Source organism: Physeter macrocephalus, chromosome 20 (assembly GCF_002837175.3).
Source record: "Physeter macrocephalus isolate SW-GA chromosome 20, ASM283717v5, whole genome shotgun sequence".
Taxonomy (NCBI): domain Eukaryota; kingdom Metazoa; phylum Chordata; class Mammalia; order Artiodactyla; family Physeteridae; genus Physeter; species Physeter macrocephalus.
Genome location: NC_041233.1, coordinates 84,490,695 through 84,512,187, shown reverse-complemented (window position 1 = coordinate 84,512,187; position 21,493 = coordinate 84,490,695). Strand labels below are relative to the sequence as shown.

Here is a 21,493-nt window from a genome sequence, read left to right as displayed (position 1 = left end):
CCCGGGGCCGGCGGGCGCGCGGGGGTCGGGGCCGAGGCCCGGGAGAAGCCGCCCACACACGCTCGGTGGGCCCTGCGCGTCCGCCCTCGGTCGGAGAGGGCGCCGGAGCCCAGCCGGGTCTAGGCGGCCCTCCCACCGCTCCGCCCCGCCCCGCCCCGCCTCTGCGCGCCAAGTTCAACTTGGCTGCTCCGGCGCCTGGGTCTCCCGGCCAGTCTTTGGGCCCCTAGGCCCTGAGCGCCTGGAGCAAAGTTCTGCCCCCGCCCGACCAGCGGGGAAGAACCCTCCCAACCTCCCTTTGTACTTCTTAAACTGCGCAGTTGAGGTACAAACAAATATGGCTACGTGCATTGGGCGCGCAACGTTTGATTCGTCTGTACGCATGTGCCATGACCTTTCACTGCTGCGCAGATGAAGCCATGGAACATTCCAGTTCCAGAGGCTCCCTCGCGCCTCCTCCTTTGTTCATTGGTGCACTCTAGATGTTGTTTGTAAACGTAATTGTGTGCTGGGTCTGCTCCCTGCTCCCTCTTCCTAGTGTGGTCTTAGTCTGTGCAGGGGGTAGTGTTCATCACTGCCTGCTAGCAGTTTTCTGCTGGATCTGATGAAGAGCCAGGCCAGTGGTCAGACGTAGTGTCATAATTCACACACACACACACACACACACACACACACACACACACACTTCACAGAAAGAAACTTCTTTATTCTGATAAAGAATGGCTACAGCTAACATTGTGGTTAATACAGAGTATTGAGCCTCTACTCCCCTGAGAGATTAGGAATAAGACAAGGATGCCCAACATTATGGCTTCTGCTCAACCTTATTCTAGAAGTCCTAGCCAGAGCAATAAGACAAGAAAAAGGAGTAAGAATTATAGATAGCAAAGGAAGAAGGAAAACAGCCGCCACTTGCAAATGAGATGGTTGTATAGGTGGGAAGCACAAAATCTACAAGCACGTTATTAGAATTAATAAATGAGCTTAGCGAGGTCATTGAATACAAAAATAAAAGTCAATTGTATTTCTGTATACTAGCTACAGTAGTTTTATAAAAAACTCCTTAGTTTGGGATAATTCTGTGTCCAAGTTGCACGGACAGCACAGAGTCCCTAACATCTTACTTGTCCGTGGAACTTCGGCAGAGCTAAGAAGTTAGCGTTGACGAAACCGCAGACTTACTGGGCTGTGCCAGGTTTTCTGCTGATGTCCCTTTTCTGTCCCAGGATCCCATCCCTGTGCTGAGCTGCATTTAGTCATCCTGTCCCTTCAGTCTCCCCTGGGCCGTGGCCGTTTCTAAATCTTGTTTTCCACATCCTTGACAGTTTGAGGAGACGGGTCAGGTGTTTTGTGGTGTGTTCCTCAATTTGGGTTTGTCTGCTGTCTTCTCATGATTAGAGTGGGGTTCTGGGTTCTGGGACGAGACCCCAGAGGTGATGTGCCATCTTACTAGTTCGTGTTAGGATGCATGACGTCGGCAGACTTGGGGCCATGATGCTGGCCCCCATCTCCGGTTAAGGTGATGCCTGCCTCTCCCCACTGTCAGGTCACCCTCTTCCTGTCCTGCCCTGCAGTGGGGGCTGGTCACCAGGTTCCCTGCCGCCCACACTCGAGGGGGTAACAAACCACACCTCCCGGGGCAACCACGTGTACTGTTTGGGTTTCTCCCAGTTCCTCCCGTTCATTTATTCATTCAGTTGTCCGTTTACTCCAGTGTGGACTCATGGACGTTTGTCCTGTTCCTGGGTCACAGCCCATCACTGTCGTACGTGGGGGCTCAGACAGCCCAGCTCCGGCTGTGGGGAGTCTTCACAGCTCTTTACCTCTTGTCCTGTGTCCTTTTGATGTGATCTACCCTCCTACCCCCAAGCCCCGCTTTTAGCACTTCCTAGCTCCTGGTTCATCTGGTACTTTCCCCACTCAAGCCCTGGAATCAGCCATTTCCTTTTCCTGGAGAATTGAATGGTATCTGGAAACCAAGATTTGGGTACAGGATGCAGCTGCTGCTATTGGGGTGTCACCGCTTCTGGGCCCGTGGTTCTGGGGGCAGTTTTGCTCCCCAGGGGACATTTGGCGATGTCTGGACAGTTGTTGGTTGTCACAGCTGGGGGCAGGGGGCGGTGCTGCCGGCATCTAGAGGGTAGAGATCAGAGATGCTGCGAAACATCCTGCAGGCTCAAGACAGCCCCGCAGCAGAGAGCCATCCCCCGACACGTCAGCGAAGCTGTGACTGAGGTCCTGTGGTGGTAGCCAGGAAGTGGACCGCGCACGACCTGTATCTCGGGTCCCTGACTGCCTCGCACCTTGGGCTCCGTGAGATCCTTTCTCGGACGGTAGGAGGCCTGGTACCCTCGTCTCCAACTGTCTACTCGCGTCCCACCCCCCAGCGAGTGCGCAGAGGAGCCTTGGAGGGCTGGCCTGGTGCCTGAGCAGCTGCTCCCCACCGGGGTGCGGTCCTCACTGCAGTTCTTTTGTGTTCAGCTCAGTCTCCCTTCAGAACAGCGTTTCCCAGGGTCACTGAGGTCCACCCCCTGGGGAGCGGGAGTGAGGAGATGCGGCTGCAGGAAGGTGGCAGCTCAGGCCGTCCCGTCCCAGGAGAAGTCCCGCTGTCCTTGCAGCAGGTGTCTGACAGCAGCCTGAAGGACACAAGCCGCAGGGAGGGGTGTGGCCGGCACCCAGCCGGCCCCTCGGCCTCTTACCCCGGCACCACCAGTCACTCCAAGCCCGTGTCCCAGGAGATGGCCTGGCTGCCGGGGTCCCACCGGCCTCCTCCAGGGGGCGGGTGCTGGTGCCGGCCCGGGGGCTGCCTTGGGCTTGATCCCAGCCTGCCGGGCGCAGCGGAGTGGACCCCGTTTGGGGCGGGGGCCTCCCCAGAGCCTGGGTGCGCAGGGCTGGGCTCCATTCAGCGTAGGAGGGGCTGCACGGGTTTGGGGGTGCTGGCTGGGGTGCTGGCTGGCAGTTTTCAGAAAAACGTGTTGATGTGATCAGAGCCGGTGTAGTGAAGGGAGAGCCGGCCTTCCTGGTGCTTTAATCGTGTCTCGGGAGGAGGAGGGACAGGGGTCTAGTGGTTCTAAGGTGGCTGAGGACCCCCTGCCCCGGCCCGGACTCCAGAGCCACGTGACCACGGCAGCTACTGTCCACAGTAACACGACCCCAGCGTCTCCCCGTCTTTGTCGGTGTCCACCAATCCCTAGCTCTTCCACTGGGACCCTCCCCGGTGGTGACCAAGCCCCGGGAACACCCCAGCCTGCCCCCGGCGAGGATGAGCCGGCTGTTTGGCCTGTGGGCTGCGGACAAGGTCTGGGTGGCCGGACGCCGGGATGGGCAGGGCTTGTGGCAGGCAGGCGCGGGCCGTGGTGCCCGGAGGCCTCGGCAGGTCAGCGGCTGTGGGAGGTTGGCTGTCTCCTCCTCCAGCGGCAGGTGTGTCCCGGGCAGCGGGGCGAGTCTGCCTGCTCGTGGGCCCCGGGTGGTGGGGGTGGGCCCTCTGCGCACCGTCGGAGGACATCGCCGTGGCCTGAGCCCCCTCGTCCCCTCGTCCCCTCCCGCCTTCACGAGCAGCCCTGAAGACGTCTTCGTCCGGCTCGGAGGAGCCACCCTGACCCACGGAGCAGGTAAACACCGGGAGTCCGCGGAGGCCATCTTGGTAGAAATGACTTTATTTAGAAACCTAAACCGCGCGTGAGGGCGACATGCAGACAGTCGTGCTGGAGCCGAAGCCTGGCCGCTCCCCCAGGTAAACCGGTACAGTTGGAATGTTTATTTGCGCTGGATGCTAACTTCACTTCAGGCTTTGTGGCGCTATCTTTGTTGAATTCAAATCCTGAAAATGTAGGAGTTGATCTGCAGAACCAAATTCTCATATAAAAGCCACGTTTGCAGGGCCAGGAGTGCCCCTCGTGTTCCACGAAAGCGGGACGTAGATGTCGCGCATGAATTTATGTGGGAAAACACATCTTGACGATAGAAATTCAGTGTTTTATCACAGGTAATGGTTTTCCTAGAAATACCACGAGCTGGCTGCGCTCAAGAATCACTAATTCTAAAACTTAAAAGAACAGTCTTGGGTCTTGCAGCGATTTGCAACGTAACAACGTTGGTGCCTGGGATGGGGCCAGGGCTCTGGCCTCCCTGCTGTGGAGGTGTGACGTGCCGTCCTGGTCCCATGCCCCCGGCCGAGCGCGGTTTGGGAACAGCCCTGGGGAAGAGCTTGGTACCACCGAGGCAGCAGACTTCATTTCCTCGTCAGAAAGCGCTGGTGGCGGCCAGCCTCGCGAGCTAGGCGTGGGCGTGTAAATCACATGCATGGCTGCTGAAGAAGGAGGGGACCCGGCCGTGGCCCTACAGCCCCCAGGCCCCCAGGTAGGGCAGAGGAAACTCTCAGGGCCCCTGAGGCTGTGTCTCTGCTTTGGAGCGGCTGTCTGAGTCCTGCATGCTTTGGAAGCAGAGCCTCGGCCCAGGTGTACCTGCCCCACCAGGAAGTGCTCTCAGTGGTGGGGCGTGGGCACAGGGCCCACGGGGCACTTGGGAGCTGCCAGTGTGGAGCCACGAGGCACTCTCCGGCAGCAGGAGGCGGGCTGGGACGGAGGCGAGGCCGGGCCTCTTGGCGGGAAGGGCTGCGAGGCTCTGGCACCTCTGGCACCCGCACCTGGGCCTGTGTGAGCAGCCGGGGGTTGGGGCTGGAGGAGGGGGAGGTCCGGCAGGGAGGGACTTGAGCCCAGGGTGGGGCTTGGGCCCCGGGAAGCCTCAGGGGCCCCAAGGGAAGGTTTCAGAGCCCCCTGGAATCTGTGGTTGGCAGGGGGTCAGAGGTCCGTCTCGGCCCTTCGTTGTTGGGCAGACATACACCAGGCTCGCGGGGACACTGCTCAGTGGGCACCTGGGTTTAAAGCCTGAGCTGGGTGCTGGGGTGCGGGGTTTCTGGGGGCTGAATGGCCAGAGAATCGGGTGAAAGCTGTTTATCTTTGAGAAATATAAATGGGTATTCGGCTCCCGCGGAGCTTACTTACCCTATTTTGGTTTACATTTTTAATCTTTAAATTTAATTTCAAAATTCTAGAAACCCCCCTCAGCCTCTCCTGGCGCCGTCTCTCGGGTCTGGGTCTGAGCCCATGCCCCCGCCCCGGTGCCCCTCCTGGGCCGTGGGGGTCCCTGCCTGACACAGCAGGCACGGCCCCTTCCACCCCAGGTCTGTCCTCGGTGTGGACTCCACACCCAGACCCGCTGTCCTGCGCTATTGGAACGTGGCTTTCATTCTCCGCAGCTTGTCCTGAATCTTCTTGGAGTGCTTCTCGCTGGCCACCTGCTGGGAGCCAGCCCTGCTGTCCTCGGCCAGAATGGAGATGTCGGCCCCGCTGAATCGGGCGATTCTCTGCTTGAGGTGGGACTGCAGCTTGGGGTCGGGGGCGAACGTGTAGGGGTTCTCCTGGAACGCGTGGACCTGGCTCGCCACCTTGGCGATGTTTCTGTGTTGGGGGAAGAAACGAAACGTGAGTTTGCACAAGTCACGGGGGCGGCGTCTGCAGCCAGTGGGTTCCCAGCCTGCTGTCAGGCACTGTCCCAACCAGGCCGCATCAAAGTCCAGACTCCGAGGGACCAGTCCGCCCTTGACCCTGAGGAGTCCCGCCCGGCCTCCCCCTGACTGCCATGTGGACGATGAGGTGGGGGGAGAGGATGGAGGGGGGTGAAAGGTCGTGGGGGGAGGGTCTCCCTGGAGACAGGCTGGCACTGTCCTGAGAGGCGGGCCTGGGGCGCTGCGGGGGGGCGTGGGCCTGAGCTCCTGAGGAGCGGCCGGCCCCAGGGTGGCCTTCCTTCCGAGGCCGGGAGGAGCACCGATCGCCTTGGCTGGGAGGGTCCCAGTGCCTGGCAGGGTCACGGTGGTGGGTCGCCACCAGCAGCCCCCCAGTCTGCTCCGCCCAGGTGGGGCTCCGCAGGTGTGCCGGGCAGTTGAACGGTGGGGACTGACTCTGAATCCTCCGGACAGCTCTACAGAGGGGCCCCAAAGGGGACAGCAGAGGCAGGGAGAGAGGGGAGACGTGGCTCGGGGGGTCACGGAGGGTGGTCGCACAGAGGTGGCGTTCTGGGTGCGCCTGGATCTCCCAATAGGGAGGAAGGTCTCGGCAACCTTGGGGCAGTGTTTGGGGCTGTGGACGCTGGACTGTGCGAATTGTTTACCCCTTGTTTGTGCAGAAGGAGGTGGCTGGAGGTCACCCAGGGGAGAGGGTGTGGAGGCCTGGGCTGGGGTGAGGGCTGGGTGAGGGGCAAGGCGGCCCAGGCCTCAGAGGAGCAGGAGAGATGGGGGCGGCCCCTCACCTGGCTTGTTCACCTGTGGGCCCCTCACCTGGTTCGTTTCACCTGTGGGCCCCCTCACTTGGCTTGCTCACCTTCGGGCCCCTCACCTGGCTTGTGCTACCTGTGGGCCCCTCACCTGGTTCGTTTCACCTGTGGGCCCCCTCACTTGGCTTGCTCACCTTCGGGCCCCTCACCTGGCTTGTGCTACCTGGGGATCCCTCACCTGGTTCGTTTCACCTGTGGGCCCCTCACCTGAGCTTGCTCCACCTGTGGGCCCCGTTGGTCATGGTGAAGCCCCCTGTCTCCAGCTGCTGGATGTGCATGGCCAGGAGGTGGGCCGAGGGCAGGGTGGGCTGGGCCCTGAAGCGCCGTCCTTCCATCAGACACAGGCTGTCGCTCTTCAGGAAGACCTGGGGCCCAGCCAGGGGCGTGGGCGGGGGGACGGACGGACAGGTGAGAGGTCAGCCCAGGTGCCCAGCAGGAGCCGGCTCAGCCCGGCCAATCCCAGCTGGCGCCTGTATTCCTGCTGCATGGGGGCTACAGCACCCCGGTTTATCAGCCAGTCCAAAATGTACCTTGGCTCTTGGGTTGGGGGAAGTCCAGATGTCTAAAGCTTGCAGACACAAAAGGAACACTGACCCCCAGCAGAAAGCCGTGCGCTTCCTGCTGCTGGTGGCAGATTCCTCTCCAGAAAAGAGCCAGGTGACCCCCCCCCCCGCCCACAGTAGACGGGGAGCCGGGCCGGCCGGCCGCAGGGACCCCTGGGTGCGGTGGCAACCGCGGACACACAGCAGCCCCCCCACCGGCAGAGCGCTGCGTCTGGGGCCGGCTGCAGGCCGCTCCGCCTCCTCAGTCTGGGAGACGCCCCTCATCCAGAGGGCGTGTCCTCGTTTAGCATCTCATGAGGGGCGGCCGGGAGGCAGGTAGGTCGGCCAAGCTCAGGCAGGGCCTCAGGGCACCTGCACCCCAGGCTGGAATCACGGCCCTGGAGCAACCCTGCCACCTCTGCCCAGCTGAGCGGCCGAGGCCCCGGGGGAGATGCGGGGGCCACGCACGATTCTGAGGGGGCCGTGAGGTGGGCGCCACGATTCAGGATCTGCCGGGCGATCCCCCCCTCCCCCGCGACCGAGGGCTACCTCCACGGCTTTCAGCTCCTCCATGATCTCCGCTATCTTTGCGGGTAGAATTCTCCAGGCCTAAAATAAAAGCACAGGTGAAACTCCCACAGCCCTGTGTGTGCCCACGGCGTGGCTGCAGCCGGGCCCCCGGTGACTCACAGGGCACCGCCGCACGGCCGGCTGCTCCAGGCCGCCCAGGATCTGCATGGCTGTTGCGAAGTTCCTCTGCTCGTAGCAGGACTTGGCAAGCAGCAGAAACTTGGAGAGCAGGTTCACCTGCAGCTGAGACCGGAGAGCAACACACTCAGCGTCCTCCGTCTCAGACGAGGGACCGGGGCACAGGGCCAGCGTCAGGGGCAGGGCGGTGCGCCCACCTCCGTGCAGGGGAGGGGGTCGGGGGCCCAGAAAACAAAGGCTCAAAGGTGTGCAAAGTGCATCTCACTTCTCTCCCGGGACAAATCTCTGCTCAGGAAAAATGGGGGGAGCAGGAAGGGCACCCCCGCTCGGGGAGATGGAGCCGAGGTGTCCAGAGGCAAACAGGGAGCCCATTTCAGCTTCTCGTCCGCCCGGCCGAGTCCACGGCGGGACGGGGTTGCAGCGCCTCAGGGGTTGCTGGTTGGCAGGGCAGATTCACCGGATTTGATGGGAACACCCCAGGGCAGCCCCTGCTGCCCCAGTGGGGTTCTCCTCTCCGAGCAGACCTGAGGGGCCTGGCTCACGGCCCCACGGTTAGCGCGTGGATTTTACACAGTTCCAGCAACTTCCAGAAGATTCTGGAGATTTCAGCTGACCCCTCATTTCAGAGCTGCCTCACCCTGTGGACTGTCGCCACGGCCAGGGACATCCTTCAGGTGGGAACATTGCCTGCGGGTCCCAACCAGACACCCTTCCGCTGGGCTTGACCCTTGTCTGGGTCACAGGACGGGCCCTGGGGGTCACTCAGCACCGTCGCCTCCCAGCTGTCTGGCTTGAGTGCCTCTTAAAGGATCTTGAAAAACATCTACCCACTCCTGCTTCTTACGTTGACACCTCATCATTTTCTTCATAGGTTCAGATGGATGCAAAGTAGGCGATTTCCAGCCCGTCCAGGCAGAGCTGTCCCCTCACTGCTGAGCCTCGTACCGGTCAAGTCACACGGTGGGTCTGCTCTTGTGACTGGCGTCCCGCCCTCCAGGCTCAGCCGTCGTGGCCTCTGTCGCCATCTGGTTCCCTCATAGGGCTGAATATTTTCACAGGGTGGATGATGTACCACGTGTTCATCCATTCGTCCATCGACGGATATCAGGTTGCTTCCTTCTCTCGGCTGTCGTGTTCCGTCGCGTTACACCTGTCTGATGAAGCCAGAGTCCTGATTTGCTTTCAGTCCCACCATTATTCATCTACAAAAAGGGAAGCTGTTCTTGAAGGTGAGAAGCTTTACACTGTTTCCTTTTCTTCTTGACCTTGTATTTCCACTATCTCACCCGCCCCCCCCCGCCGCCCCCCGCACCCCGGGCTGTGATCTGGAAGGAATGCACTGTTACCACCGAGGGCTTTTATCAGCCTTCCGTTACGTCCTCCGGCTCAAAATTTGAGTTGTGACAGATTTTTCTGAGACCAGAGTTTATGAATGTAGAGGTCAGGCTCCCGGGTTGTTCTCACAGCACAGCGAGTGACACCCGACGTGTGGAGCAACGTGTGTTTCAGAAGTTGATCAGCACGTTTGCCGGAGGTGCCCACGTGGCTTCCTGAGAGCTCCGGGCACTCTGTCCCCTCGGTCCCTGCGCTGTCCTGTCCCTGCTGAGGCGGCACTGCCCCGTGAACCGTCCTCCCTCCAGCCTCTGCTCACAGGGACGGCGGAGCGGTCACGCAATGGGGAGAGCTGGGTCACTGCACATGGTTCCTTCCCGCCAGGCGCTGACCCCGGGTGCGTCCCACGTGGGTCTGAAGACCGTTCTGTCCTGTGGCCTGGGGACGCCGGCGCCCCTTTGTGGTGACCTGTGGGCGGGGCAGCTGCAGAGGCTCTGGGTTGAGGACTCCCTGGTAGCCGAGGTACCCTAGGAAGCCCGAGCACCCAGGCCCCGTGTGATGCCCCTGATCGGGGGAAGCTGCACTTTGATGTCACTCGTGATACCATCGTGGATTGGAACAAGCCGGGAGGGGGAGGGGGGCCAGGCCACATCCTGGCAGAAGTCAGGACGGGTCAATCTGTCAGCTGATAAACCCTTAAAGAAAATTCTCCCGAAAAGGGGAAAGAGTGGAAAACTCTGCATTTGTTCATGGGCCTTGGGGTTGCCCCTAGGGGCTTGGGGGACACAGGAATACTGGAAAAGGAAAGACACATCGCAGAGCCTCTTAATGCTGGAACGGGCACGTCCGGGCTTCACCGTCTCACGGGGAGGTGGTGGCCGCGGTGGGCTCTGGGGCAGCTCCTGGGACAGAACAGGGCGCCCCGCCCCGAGCTCCCCCTTCGTGCTCAGCCCACTCCAGGGGCTCAGGCTTGGGGAACTGATCTTTGGGCCTGGGAGGCGGTGGGCGTGCACCCGCGGGAAGGGGCCGTGTGACACAGCAGGAGCCCCGTGGTCCCCACTGGTTCCTCCACGTGGCCACGTCCTACAGGCAGGACCCTGTGACCCCCACCTGCGTCTGGCCTCAGGTGGAAGGACGTCAGAGGCCTTGGCAGCAGGGGGCTCGCTGGGCGGACTCTGGGGCACTAGGCCCGCCCGCTGCCCCTTCCTGCCTGGGTGGGACCTGAGGGAGGTGCTGGCCCTGAAGCAGGTGGGTCGGTCCAGGCCGAGGCCTGTGGAACCCAGAGGAGCCTCACCTTGATGGGACCACTGACCAGTGTTTCATTTGTTCCACAAACTGGCCGAGGACACACGTGCCCCCGTGCTGTTGTGACAGCGGCCACGAGAGCTCAGGCCAGCGGGTCAGTTCCCAGCCCCGGGTCGCGACCGAGGCAGGAGGAGTGTGGGAGCGCGCGGGGGCTGTGTTAGCGTGTGTGTGACGCCGCGTCCAGCCGTGAGCGGGGGTGTGCCTGGGTGAGGTCTGCGTGTCCGCGCCGCGGGGACAGGCCTGGGCGGGCCTGGAGCCCCCGTGCGCCCCCAGCAGAGGGGGTCTCCCAGGGAGGTGCCCTCGCTGCCAGCAGCCCCGACTCTGCGCTGGGGCCAGAGCTGAGGGCACCGACCTTGGAGGTGAGGCTGGTCACGATTTCGGCGGCCACCCAGGTGCTGACGTCGTCTGCGCTTCTTAAGAGCTGTAGCAGGTACTTGTCCTGGACGTAGTTGGGCAGAAATAAGCTGCAGGTTTTGGCCGACAGAGCCTCAGAGGAGCTGGCTCTGCAAGAAACGCAGGCGCACGTCCCAGCCAGGACCCGGGGTGGTGCTCGGCCCAGGAGGCTGGCGGGACGGGCCCTGCGAGGTGGGGGTCCAGCCTAGCACCACAGTTATCGCCCTTCTGCTGGGAGTGTCCAGGAGACGCTTGGGTGAGGTCCCAAGACCCTCCGGCCAGCCCTGCATCCCAGGCTTCTCTGACAGCCACGCCAGACACTCACTTGGGGACGGCCACACTTTTGTCCGTGACGCCCAGGGCCCGAGAGTTTAAGAAGTGGACGGGGTGGCACTTGTGAAACAACTCCTGCCGGGGACAAGGACGCAGAGGTCAGGTGGCGCCGGGGCCCGAGGGGCGGTGGGGTGGGCATCTGCAGTCACAGGGCTGGGCCCCCAGGGACTCTGCACGTCCACCCAGACAACAGGAGCGGTGGGGAGGGGTCGCTGGGTCCCTGTCCCTGCTGTCACCTGCCAAGTGATGGGGGCCCAGGATGCCAGGGGGCCTGGGAAGGGGCACCTGGGTGCTGGGCGCCCAGTTCCAGGAGGGAGGGCCTAGCACACACGGTCCCCCCGCCTGGCCCACAGGGAAGGGCGCCCTCCAGCACATGGGGGGGTGCGCCCTGTGGGACCTCGTGGGGCCTGTGCACCTGGCACCCTCTTGCTGAGGGCCTTCAGCGCCCACCCCCTTACCCGCTGCCGCAGCGTCAGCCCCTGCCCTCACCTGCTGCAACAGCGTCAGCTGGCTGAAGAGCTGGTGGGTGCTGTACTCGGTCAGGAAGTAGGGCCCCTTCTCACCGGCCCTGGCATAGGGGCCATAGAAGTCCTCGAAGAAGCAGGGCTTGGGCAGGGCGGATGCAATGCTGTACTGGCGCTCCTTGTGGTGGGGCAGCGCCAGCCCGTTGCCCCGGGACAGCCGCCAGGGGAAGCTCTGCAGGGCAGGAAGGCCAAGCCCGGGAGGGTCCCCTCCAGGTTAGGGCAGGGTGGGGTGGGGCCCAGGCCCAGGACCTCGAAGCCTGGCTCAGCCAGAGCCACAGGGCAAATCCGTCCCGCCCGCGGCCATGCTGGGTCGAGGACGCCTGTCCTGGTCATTTCATGGATGGGGCTGTCTGCACGTATCACGGTGAGGTTCCCCCAACCCTGCTCCCGTCCCAGGCCATTTCCCGGCCCCCCCGTGGCCCCAGAGTCAGGGAGGTGGGGTGCTCTGAGCCCCTGGCCGGCCCTCTGCTGTTCTTGTCCAGGGCCGGGGGCAGGAAGTGCCAGGCCCAGAGGGCTGGTGCCCGGGACCGGCAGCACGGGGGGGCGCGTGCACGTTTGTGCACGTGTGCCTGTCCGTGTGCGTGTGTACCAGGGCACGCGTGTGTGTGCACGTGAGCATGTGCGTGTGTGCCTGCGTAGGCGGCGTCCCCACGCCGGCTCCCCGGGAAAGGCCGCACCTTCCGGGAGACGCCGTCCTCCGAGAGCCTCTTCCACAGGGCGTTGAGGGGCCTGGCGGCGTCCTCCGCCTCCTTGGGGTCCTGCAGGTCTGTGCTGCGTGGGGCGCCCTCAGCCCGCCGCTCGGTGCCCACCTCCAGGAGGCCCAGCAGGGGCTCCGCGGAGCCGTCCAGGGGCAGGATCTGGACAGAAGCACGCGGGGTCGCCCGCTGCTCCAGAGGGGCGGTGGCCCCGCTCCCCGAGCCGCGCCCTCACCTGGGAGGCGAGGTAGTCCTGGAGCCTCCCCAGGAGCCCGGCGTCCCTCCTGAAGTCCACGGCGTAGCAGTCCTCCAGCCAGGCCTGCAGGAGGCAGAAGCTGCGCCTGTAGATCTTGGAGGAGGTGGAGGTGGGATCCTGGTGGGCCCTGGGGGCAGATGGAGGCCTGAGCCACGCAGGTCCCCCTGCGCCCGCCTGGCGTCACACCCAAGCCGGCGGGTGCGTGGGGTCTGAGCGCGGCTCTGTCTTCGCGGCACTTCAGCCCCACCGAGCCCGCCCAGCTGGTGATGGGGGCGGGGCAGCGCGCCCCCCCCCCGCCCCCCCACCCCACCTGGTGCCTGTCCTGGAGCCCCTGCCACCCTCACAGCCGGCACCCGGGGGCTGGAAGGCGTCCCGAGAGGCAGGGCGGGAGCCCGGCTCTGCGTGTGGGGAAGCAGGGCGCTGGGGTCTCCCGTGAGTCCCTCCCCTCCCGGGGCTCCTGGCCTGGGCTTGCGCGGAGTCTGGGGGGCGAGGACAGGCCAGCTCGGAGGGCCAGAGCGCGTCCAGCACTACCCACCACCCCCTCCCTTGTTGACCCCACATGCGGGGCTGAGGCCCGCGGGACCCTCCCTGCCCCCCAGCCGCCCTCCCCCAGCCCATGGGCCTGGCGCTCACCGTCTTCCCGCCTGTCCCAGCCCCCGCCCTCCGCCTCCCCCTTTGCCCTCCCTTACCCGGCCGCCGTCCCCTCCTGACACTCCTGCCCCTTTCCCGTGGCCCGTCTGCGCCCCGCTCCCCTTCTCTGCCCTCGCCTGGGCCTTCCCGGCGGCTCTGGCCTCGGCCTCGTCAGGGTGGGCAGGTACCTGGACAAGGTGCTACTGATGCGGTCCAGCAGGAAGTGCAGGAAGTCGTGGGGGCTGCAGAAGTACCGGAAGGTGTACAGGAACTGCTGCACGTAGCCCTCCAGGAAGGCGTCGCTGCGGGGAGGGGGCAGTCAGCCGCCAGGACGCGGCCCGGCTCCCCCAGCCCCGCGGTCCCAGGGTGGGCGCGTGTGCGCGTGAGCCCCTTGCCAGGAGGGAGGCCAGCAGCAGCGCCGCTCAGAAATAAGCGGGGGGAGCATTGATCACGTTAGGAGTTCCTAAATGTGGCGAGTCTGAGGACTTCTGTAACATCCGATTTTGATGCCCTCACTGTGTCTTCTTTTAGAAACGATTCAGAAAGCTGAGCCACAGCAGTGGCCCAGCCCCAGCCGGAAACCACTGTGTTAGGAAACAGGCGGCTGAGGGCGCGAGGGTCCTCGCCCCTCGGGGAGGGTCCCCCACTTCGGGGTGCCCCAGGGAGCCAGGGGAGCGAGAGAAAGGCGGGGGTCCAGGAATGAGGGAGCCTCTGCCTGGGACGTTGCGGCCTGGCTCAGGGCAGGGACTAGGCAGCCCGGGTTCAGCACCCCGCAGAGGGGACACCCGTGGGGTCTGCAGGGATGAGCCCGTGCCCCCTCGGAGATGCCGTGCTCACAGAGGACGTGCAGCACGCCCTGTGATATCGGTGCGCACGCGTGCGCGCGCACGTGCTCGTCTCCTGGAAAGCACAGTGCCCGTGGCGGCGTGTGACGTCCCACGTTGCAGAGGAGGCCGGAGTCTGAGGGGCAGCCTGGAGCCCCGCCAGCAGGAGCCCCAGTCAGCCCATCTCGGGGGAACGGGCCGGGGAGCGGGGAGAAGCAGCTGCCCCAGGAGGGCCCCTGCTCCCCACTGGCTGCCAAGAGCCAGCAGTCGGGGGTCACCACACCTCCAGCCCAAAGAAGACCCCAGGGGCTCCGAAGTGGTGTCATGAGTCCCTAAAGGTCCATGCTGGGCTGAGGCCTCCACCATCGTCTGGGAGGTCTGTATCCAGCCCTGATGGGGCCCGGGAGGGGGCCGGGCCCTGGAGGAGGCTGCCCTGTGCCCGGAAACCAGGTGGAGCTGGCGGGGCGGACGGAGGGATGGCAGGGTCGGGTGTGGCCTGGGGACCCCTGTGACCCTGGACGGAGGGGCCTGGCCCTTCCCGCGGTAGGTGAGCCCGCGTACCTGCATTATCAGGGGATCCCGCGAGCCTAGGCCCCGCTGGTGCCCAGAAATGCTGCAGAGAGCTGGCTGGGGCCGACCTCACCACAGCCCCGGGGAGCCCAACGTTAACTCTGGGGTGTCTGACTTAGGAAACTGGACGGGGTCCAGGTGCCCCTGAGGCGGCTGCGTTCAGATTCAGAAGCCCACCAGGATGTTAGGGCGGCCGCATTCCTGGGCTCTCCTTCAAAGCGCCCCCTGCACACCTCACCCAGATGCCCAGGTCCGCAGGTGCGGGTCCAGTAGGGCCCGTGGCTCTGAGGCCACTCAGCCAAGGACCTGGAGGCCAGCGGGAGCCAACACAAGGCAACTTAAAGGGAACTTTTTCAATAAAAAAAAGTGCAAACCCCTCTCAGAGGAGGGCAGGTGAGAGTTCTCACCTCTTTCTCCCCCTGCCCCCCACTGCGGGGCCTGTTGGTTTCCTCCCAGCTTTTGTCTCCAAAGGCCTGGGGGGCCCAGAGACGCCCTCCCTCCCCGCTGCACCTGGAGTAGAGGTAGGCCATGAGCCCCAGCGGCGTGCCGGCCTGCAGGACGCGGGCCTTCCTCTGGCGGCCGCCACGCGGGTGCTTGCTGGCGTTGTAGAAGATGAGGGATGAGGACTCGTCCAGGGGGCTGAAGTCCAGCGTGTCGCAGTGGGCGGCCGCGATGTTCACGATCACGGGCAGGGCGCAGGGCTCCAGGCCCCACCGTTCCGCGTACATGACCTGGGGCGCGAGTCAGCACTGTCGGGTTGACCTGCTGCCGGCTCACCCCGGCCCCGAGCCGGGGGGGGCGGGTGGCCTCTCGGGGGTGGGTATGTTTTCACAGGGACGGATTTCCAAGGTTTTAGCGGGAGGAGCCCTGCGAGCGGCAGGCCTCTGGAGGGAGGGGAGCGGGGGCCTTGCCTGTAGGTACTTCTTGACCAGCCCGAGGAACTGCACCTTGGACCTCATCTCTTCCAGCTGCGCTTTCAGTTTGGACAACATGATCTTCACCTCGGAGCCTGAGGGCGGCCGGAGTCAGCCCCAAGCGGCCCCAACCCCGGCCCCGGCCCATGTCCAGCAAAGCTACCTTTGTTCCGCTTCTCCTTCTGTAAGAGCTTCTGGTGGAACTTGAGGGTTTTCCGGAAGTTTCTCTTCTCTATCATCAGCTGCTGCTCTAGCTCCTGGAGAGGAAAGAGCCGTGAGCCCCAGGCACCCACCCCTCGGCAGTTCAGGGGAAGCAGGTTTGCACGCAGGACCCCGAGGCTGGCCTTCGGGCGAGAGAAGGGACGTCTGCGTCTGGTCAATGGAACTGGACATCCAGACGGGTTAGCAAATGTCTCAGTAAACTAACTGCAAAGAACCAGATGCGATGGACTCGCTTAAAAAACGAGGCCAAATGAGTGCGGCAGCCTCTCCTACCGCCCCCAGGTGGCCCGCCCCCCCCCACCAGCCGCCCAGGAGGAAAGGTGGGCAGAGCTGGGTGGGGCGCGTCCACTGCCGGGGGTCCTGGCCACGGAGGGCCTGCCTTCCAGTGAGACCCAGGCAGCACGCCCACTGTTGGGGCTCGGGGGGACCTGGGTCCACGCCTCCTGTGCTTTCTCTGGTCCTGGGGACTGGCCTCCGGTGGGGCCTTCAGGGCAGGTCCACGCAGCAGGCGGTGGCTGTCCTCACAGGCACGTGTGGTCCTGAGAGGCCTCTCTGTGGCCCCAGGCACACCCTCTGAGGCCCCCACCCCACGCTTGGCCTCTACCCCTCAGGACCCCCGTTGCGGTGCAGCCCGAGCCTCCCCCTGTGGGCCAGGGGGCTTCCCGAGCCCCCCATGCACTCGGCCACCCTGCTTTGAACATGAGGTTTGGACACGCCCAGCGTCGCAGACCCCATGTGACCCGTCAAGACCGTCCCACCCCCAAGCCCACCGTGTAGGCCCCCTTGAGCCCCCGCTGCCCACTTGGTGCTTCCGTCCAGAAACCCAAAGACAGCGGGGGCTTCAGCCAGACCAGGTCTCCACGAGGGAAGCGAGACCAAGACTCGCAGGCTGCAGGGGAGCCGAGGGCCCCCCGGTTCTGCTTCGCGTGCCCAGCACCACGGCGGGTCCCAGCCCCTTCCTGCAGGACCTGCATGTTCTCCTCTCCCATGGGGGGAGGGAAGCCCTGAGGGCCGGACTGCCCCCTTCAAGGAGGGGGAGAGGAGCCCACGATCCTGGGGCAGGAGTGGGCTCTGGGAAGCCGTGGGGGGTCCCTGTGAGCTGGCCCTGGGTTCTGGTGGGTCTTCCGCTGGGACTGAGGACAGGCCACAGAGAGGGGCTGGGCTGGGGGCAGAGGCCAGGGGGCCGCTCAGACCCCTGGGGAAGCCACTTGCTGCTAACGAGAGGGTCAAGGTGGCCCCCAGGTCCTGAGTCGGCCATGCTTGCAGGAGCTCTACCCTGACAGCCGAGCATCTGGGCATTCATTCCGGGGAGTCTGATCACATCCAGTCCAGACAACGTTCCCCCATCTCATCGTCCTACAGCAATGGACTTAGCTCTGTCGAGAGCACCTATTTCTGAACAGTTCCGTGGAATAAAAAGTGCAAGTGGCACTTTTATTTAAACACCCGAATCCCTTCTATCTGGTGGTTTCACTGAAAACTGGCGGTGCACGTGGTTGTCGTTTTCTACGTGCTAGTGTTTTAACGACGGTCGGTTGTAGACAGCCCCACGGGGGGTGGGACCTCCAGGCCAGGGCAGCTGGGGCGCAGGGGCCGTGCCTGGGGCGGGGGAGGTGTTGCAGCCTGAGCACAAAACCTCGTCCCTTTGCGGAATCTCAGTTGTTAAACCCGGTCCCTCAAGACCTCTGGCTCCTCCTCCAGCTCAGCCTTGTGCAGCCTGTGGGGTGGAAGTCTCACACCGGGATGCCCTGCTGGAGGTCGCCAGGAGCTGCCCCACAGCTGGCGAGACGTCACTTTCCTGGACGTGCCTCGGAGGAGAGCTTGGGCTCGTCACACAGCCTGGGTCCCATCCAGTCCCCACGTGACAGCTGGCCGGCCCCGGGCACGGTCGTGGGAGTGGGGGGAAGATGGGGCAGGAGGACATCACGACCCGCGTGCAGGACCTGCGCCCCCAGCACGGAGCCACAGGCCATACGCGGCGGCTCAAGTGTTAAATGAAAAGTGAATTCCTCAGCCACGTGGGCCGCACCTCAAGTGCTCGGTGGCCACGCGGGCCGCTGGCAGCCCTGTGGACCGCGCGGGTCTGGAACGTCCCATCGCGGAGCACGTCGTGTCGGGTGGTGCCGGTCGGGGCTCGGCAGTGGGCGAGGCGGCCCCGTGCCATCACCCTCTGCTGCCCGGCATTGTCTCGGCGAGGCCCAAGGGTCTGCACGGCACCCCCTCCCCCATGCCTGCTTCGTGGTGGCCCTGGCTTCCCGAGGACGGTGGCCTGCGTTCCAGGGCGCAGCTCAGGTCCAGCCCTTCACCCCCGGGCCGCTGCCCAGATGCTGCCTTGCGCCAACTCCCCAGCAGGGGCTTGCGGGCACGGCGGGCACCGCCACCAGCGCCTCCATCGCCCGGTTTATAAAGCGTGAAGTCTCATCAGCAGCACTTCTCTCCTCACTGAACTGCAGACTGACTCTTAGAAAAGGACCGTTTTGACTGATTTTAAGGATAAATCTACGCGAACCAAGATTCACAGGGTGGTTGGTGTGAGCTGCTGTCACCCCCATGGCCACAGTCCGGCGGGCGCACAGGCAGGCGTGGCCCCCAGGCTGGGTCAGACTGGTAGGTCTAAATGAAATACTCAGAATCAGCTGAGTTTAGGTATTTCCTCCCGGCCTAACCCGACCAAGGGTTGTTCTCATAGAATTAAAAGAGCATCGGTTCACTGGACAAATAAACGAGGATGATCTGAGGTACAGTCTGGGCCCAGCGGCTACTGGACTTACGTGGCCCTGAGGCGGACAGATATGAAGAAGTAAACAAATAAAACAATAGCCAGAAGGAAGTTGGAAGACCAGACATCAGAGACAGAGAAAGGAGGGATGAACCGAAATCAGTGCCATCCACCTAACCGCTGGGAGCAAAGCCTGTGTTAGCTGCAAGGTGAGCTGGGTGCTCAGACTGGCTCCCTTGGCCTGGGGGATGCCCGCGGTGCTGGACACGCAAAATCACGGCCAGAGCCATGGCTGTGCCCACACCCACGGCGGTGCCGGGTGGACAGACGCTGCTGTGTGGTCAGCGATGGGAGGAGCCGCCCGCTTGCCCTCCAGCTGCCCCGCCCACCCCAGCGCCTGGCCTGTCGTACATGCACCCTCTTTTTGGGCAGCAAATGTGAAACATGTCCACTAGCTGTTTTATGCCTTTTGTGTTTTCCTGAGGCCCCTGTTTGAAAGAGACACAGCGGGTCTCAAAGAGAGTGTGGAATTGTGGCCGGGGTCACCCAACCCGCCCGAGGCAGAGGGCACAGGGCACTCACCTGCATGCACTCAGGTTCCAGGAGCCACGCCTTCCCAGGTGAGCAGGAGAAAGGGAGAAACATGGTCACTGGTCACCCCCCGGCGTTTCCCAGCCCACCTCACTCGCTCCGGATCGTCCCCCACGTGAGCCGCCCGCAGTGCGATGCTGGCACCCACGTGGGAGCCTTGTCCCAACCATGGGATCACGGGCAAATAAGAACAGATGCTGGCCCAGCAGATCTGGGACCGGAGCTGGTCTCAGCGTCCACCTTCAAGGACCATCGACGTGTGATGCAGGGGGGCCCCCAGGGCTCACCCGTGGGCGTGTCTCCCTCCAGGGAGCATGGGATGGAGGACAGGCCCCTCGGCCCTAACCAGGCACCTGCACAGTGGACCCACCGGCACCACCCTCTACCGCCACCGCCCTGAACGCGACACAGGCTGATGATGGGGCTGCCTGTCCACAGGGGTCCACAAGGACGTGATGCTGCCAGCGAGCGTCACCTGTGACATCAGAGGTTGTGACCTGTGATGCCAGAGGATGTAACTTTTGATGTCAGAAGACATGACCTGTGATGTCAGAGGGCGTGGTCCGTGCCTTCAGAGGACACACAGGGACCGGCCCCCCACCCTGCCCAGCACCGTGGAGAGGAGGCTGTGCGCAAGTCCGTGTGGAGCTGCCTCTGAAGGGGCCCCGTCCTCCCTGGGGCTGGCGGCTGCTCCCGGGGGACGTGGGCCGCCAGCCCCGGTCAGCAGGGGTCCCGTCTTGTGGTCCAGCTGAGGTCAGGGTGACACCACAGTGCTTCTGGTGGGACGCTGTGGACACCTGGGCTCAGAGTTGAGGGGGGGGCCCAGGAAGCCCCCAGGGATCAGGGACCCCCCGAGTCCCTTCTCTATTTAGATTCAGCTACAGTGACGTCTGCAAGTTCAAGCCAACCCTCAAGTCCCCAGTGCGCACCCCTCCCTACTTTTTTGTTCCAGACCCCTTACAATTTTTTTTTATTTTGAAATTTCTTAATCGTGACAAAATATACATAACATAAAATTTACCATTTGAACCATTTCTCATTGTGCAGTTCGGAGGCGTTAGGTACATTGATTCACACGGTTGCGCAGCCGTCACCGCCACCCCCTCCGGACGCTTTTCACCTTCCCAGACTGAAACTCTGTCCCCATTAAGCACCAGCTCCCCAGCCCCCGGTTGACTTTGACCATTCCAGGGGCCTCCTGTAAGTGGAATCACATAGTATTTGTCTTTCTGAACTGGCTTATTTCCCTGAGAATAATGTCCTTAAGGTTTGTTGATGTTGCAGCAAGTGCCAGGATTGCCTTCTGCCTTAAGGCTGAAGAATATCCTTTGTGTGGATGGACCGCATGTTGCTAATCCATTCTTCCGTTCGTGCACACTTGGGGTGTTTCCACCTTTTGGCTGTTGTGAATAACGCTGCTATGAACACAGGTGCACAAATATCTGTTTGAGTCCCTGCTTTCAATTCTTTTGGGTGTATATTCAGATGCTGAACTGCTGGCTTACGTGGGAATTCTATGTTTAAATTTTTTGAGGCATTGCCATACTGTTTCCCACAGTGGCTGCACTAGTTTACATTCCCACCAACATGCACAAAGATTCTGATTTCTCCACATCCTCACCGATGGCTGTTGTTTTCTGCTTTAAAAAAAAATCTTTTATTAATAGCCGTCCTAGTGGGTATGAAGTGATTCTGATTTGCTTCTCCCTGATGACCAATGGCGTTGAGCATCTTTTCATGTGCTTTTTGGCCATTCGTATATTTTCTTTGTACAAATCTATTCAAGTCCTTCACTCGTGTTTTAATCAAGTTGTTTGTTTTGTTATTGTTGAGTTCATCAGTTCTCCAAATATTCTTTTTTTTTTTAAAATTTTTAAAAAATATTTTAAAATTTTATTTATTTATTTTTCGCTGTGTCAGGTCTTAGTTGCAACATGCCGGATCTTCGTTGTGGGTTCTTTTTGTTGTAGCACACGGGCATAGTTGCCCCGCAACATGTGGGATCTTAGTTCCCCAACCAGGGATCGAACCCGTGTCCCCTCATTGGCAGGCAGATTCTGTACCACTGGACCACCAGGGAAGCTCCCAAATATTCTTGATATTAACTTCTTATCAGATAGATGGTTTACAGACATTCTCTTCCATTCCATAGGTTGCCTTTTCACTCTGTTGATGGTGTCCTTTGATGCACAAAAGGACAAACTTCAACAAATTGAAGTCCAATTTGTTTTTCACTTCTGTTGCCTGTGCTTTTGGCATCATATCCAAGAAAGCATTGCTAAATCCAACGTCATGAAGCTTTCCCTTATGTTTTCTTCTAAGAGTTTTACAGTTTTAGCTCTCATGTTTGGGTCTTTGGGTTTTTAGTTAATTTTTGTATATGGTGTAAGGTACAGGTCCTGGTTCGGTTTTTTGCACAGGTTATCCGGCCTTCCCAGCACCATTTATTGAAAAGACTGTCCTTCTTTGTTGAATGGTCACGGCACTCTTATATGTGTGATTTTTTTTTTTTTTTTTTTTTTTGCAGTACACGGGCCTCTCACCGATGCGGTCTCTCCCGTTGCGGAGCACAGGCTCCGGACGCGCAGGCTCAGAGGCCATAGCTCAC

The 21,493-nt window shown here is 62.0% G+C and overlaps 1 protein-coding gene across 1 annotated transcript in view; it reads right to left on the bottom strand.

The window, feature by feature from the left end:
- Positions 1–5,224: 5,224 nt before the first annotated feature.
- The window catches only part of KNDC1 (kinase non-catalytic C-lobe domain containing 1), a 57,626-nt gene continuing 41,357 nt past the window's right edge, over positions 5,225–21,493 (bottom strand). The window contains exons 19-31 of the mRNA XM_024121644.1: positions 15,517–15,610; positions 15,351–15,448; positions 14,950–15,170; positions 13,234–13,347; positions 12,395–12,542; positions 12,142–12,321; positions 11,430–11,636; positions 10,933–11,015; positions 10,567–10,717; positions 7,560–7,682; positions 7,419–7,478; positions 6,535–6,692; positions 5,225–5,456 (exon numbers count right to left, since the gene is read on the bottom strand). Of these exons, the coding sequence (XP_023977412.1) occupies positions 5,225–5,456; positions 6,535–6,692; positions 7,419–7,478; positions 7,560–7,682; positions 10,567–10,717; positions 10,933–11,015; positions 11,430–11,636; positions 12,142–12,321; positions 12,395–12,542; positions 13,234–13,347; positions 14,950–15,170; positions 15,351–15,448; positions 15,517–15,610 (1,869 nt within the window). The remainder of the gene's footprint in view (positions 5,457–6,534; positions 6,693–7,418; positions 7,479–7,559; positions 7,683–10,566; positions 10,718–10,932; positions 11,016–11,429; positions 11,637–12,141; positions 12,322–12,394; positions 12,543–13,233; positions 13,348–14,949; positions 15,171–15,350; positions 15,449–15,516; positions 15,611–21,493) is intronic.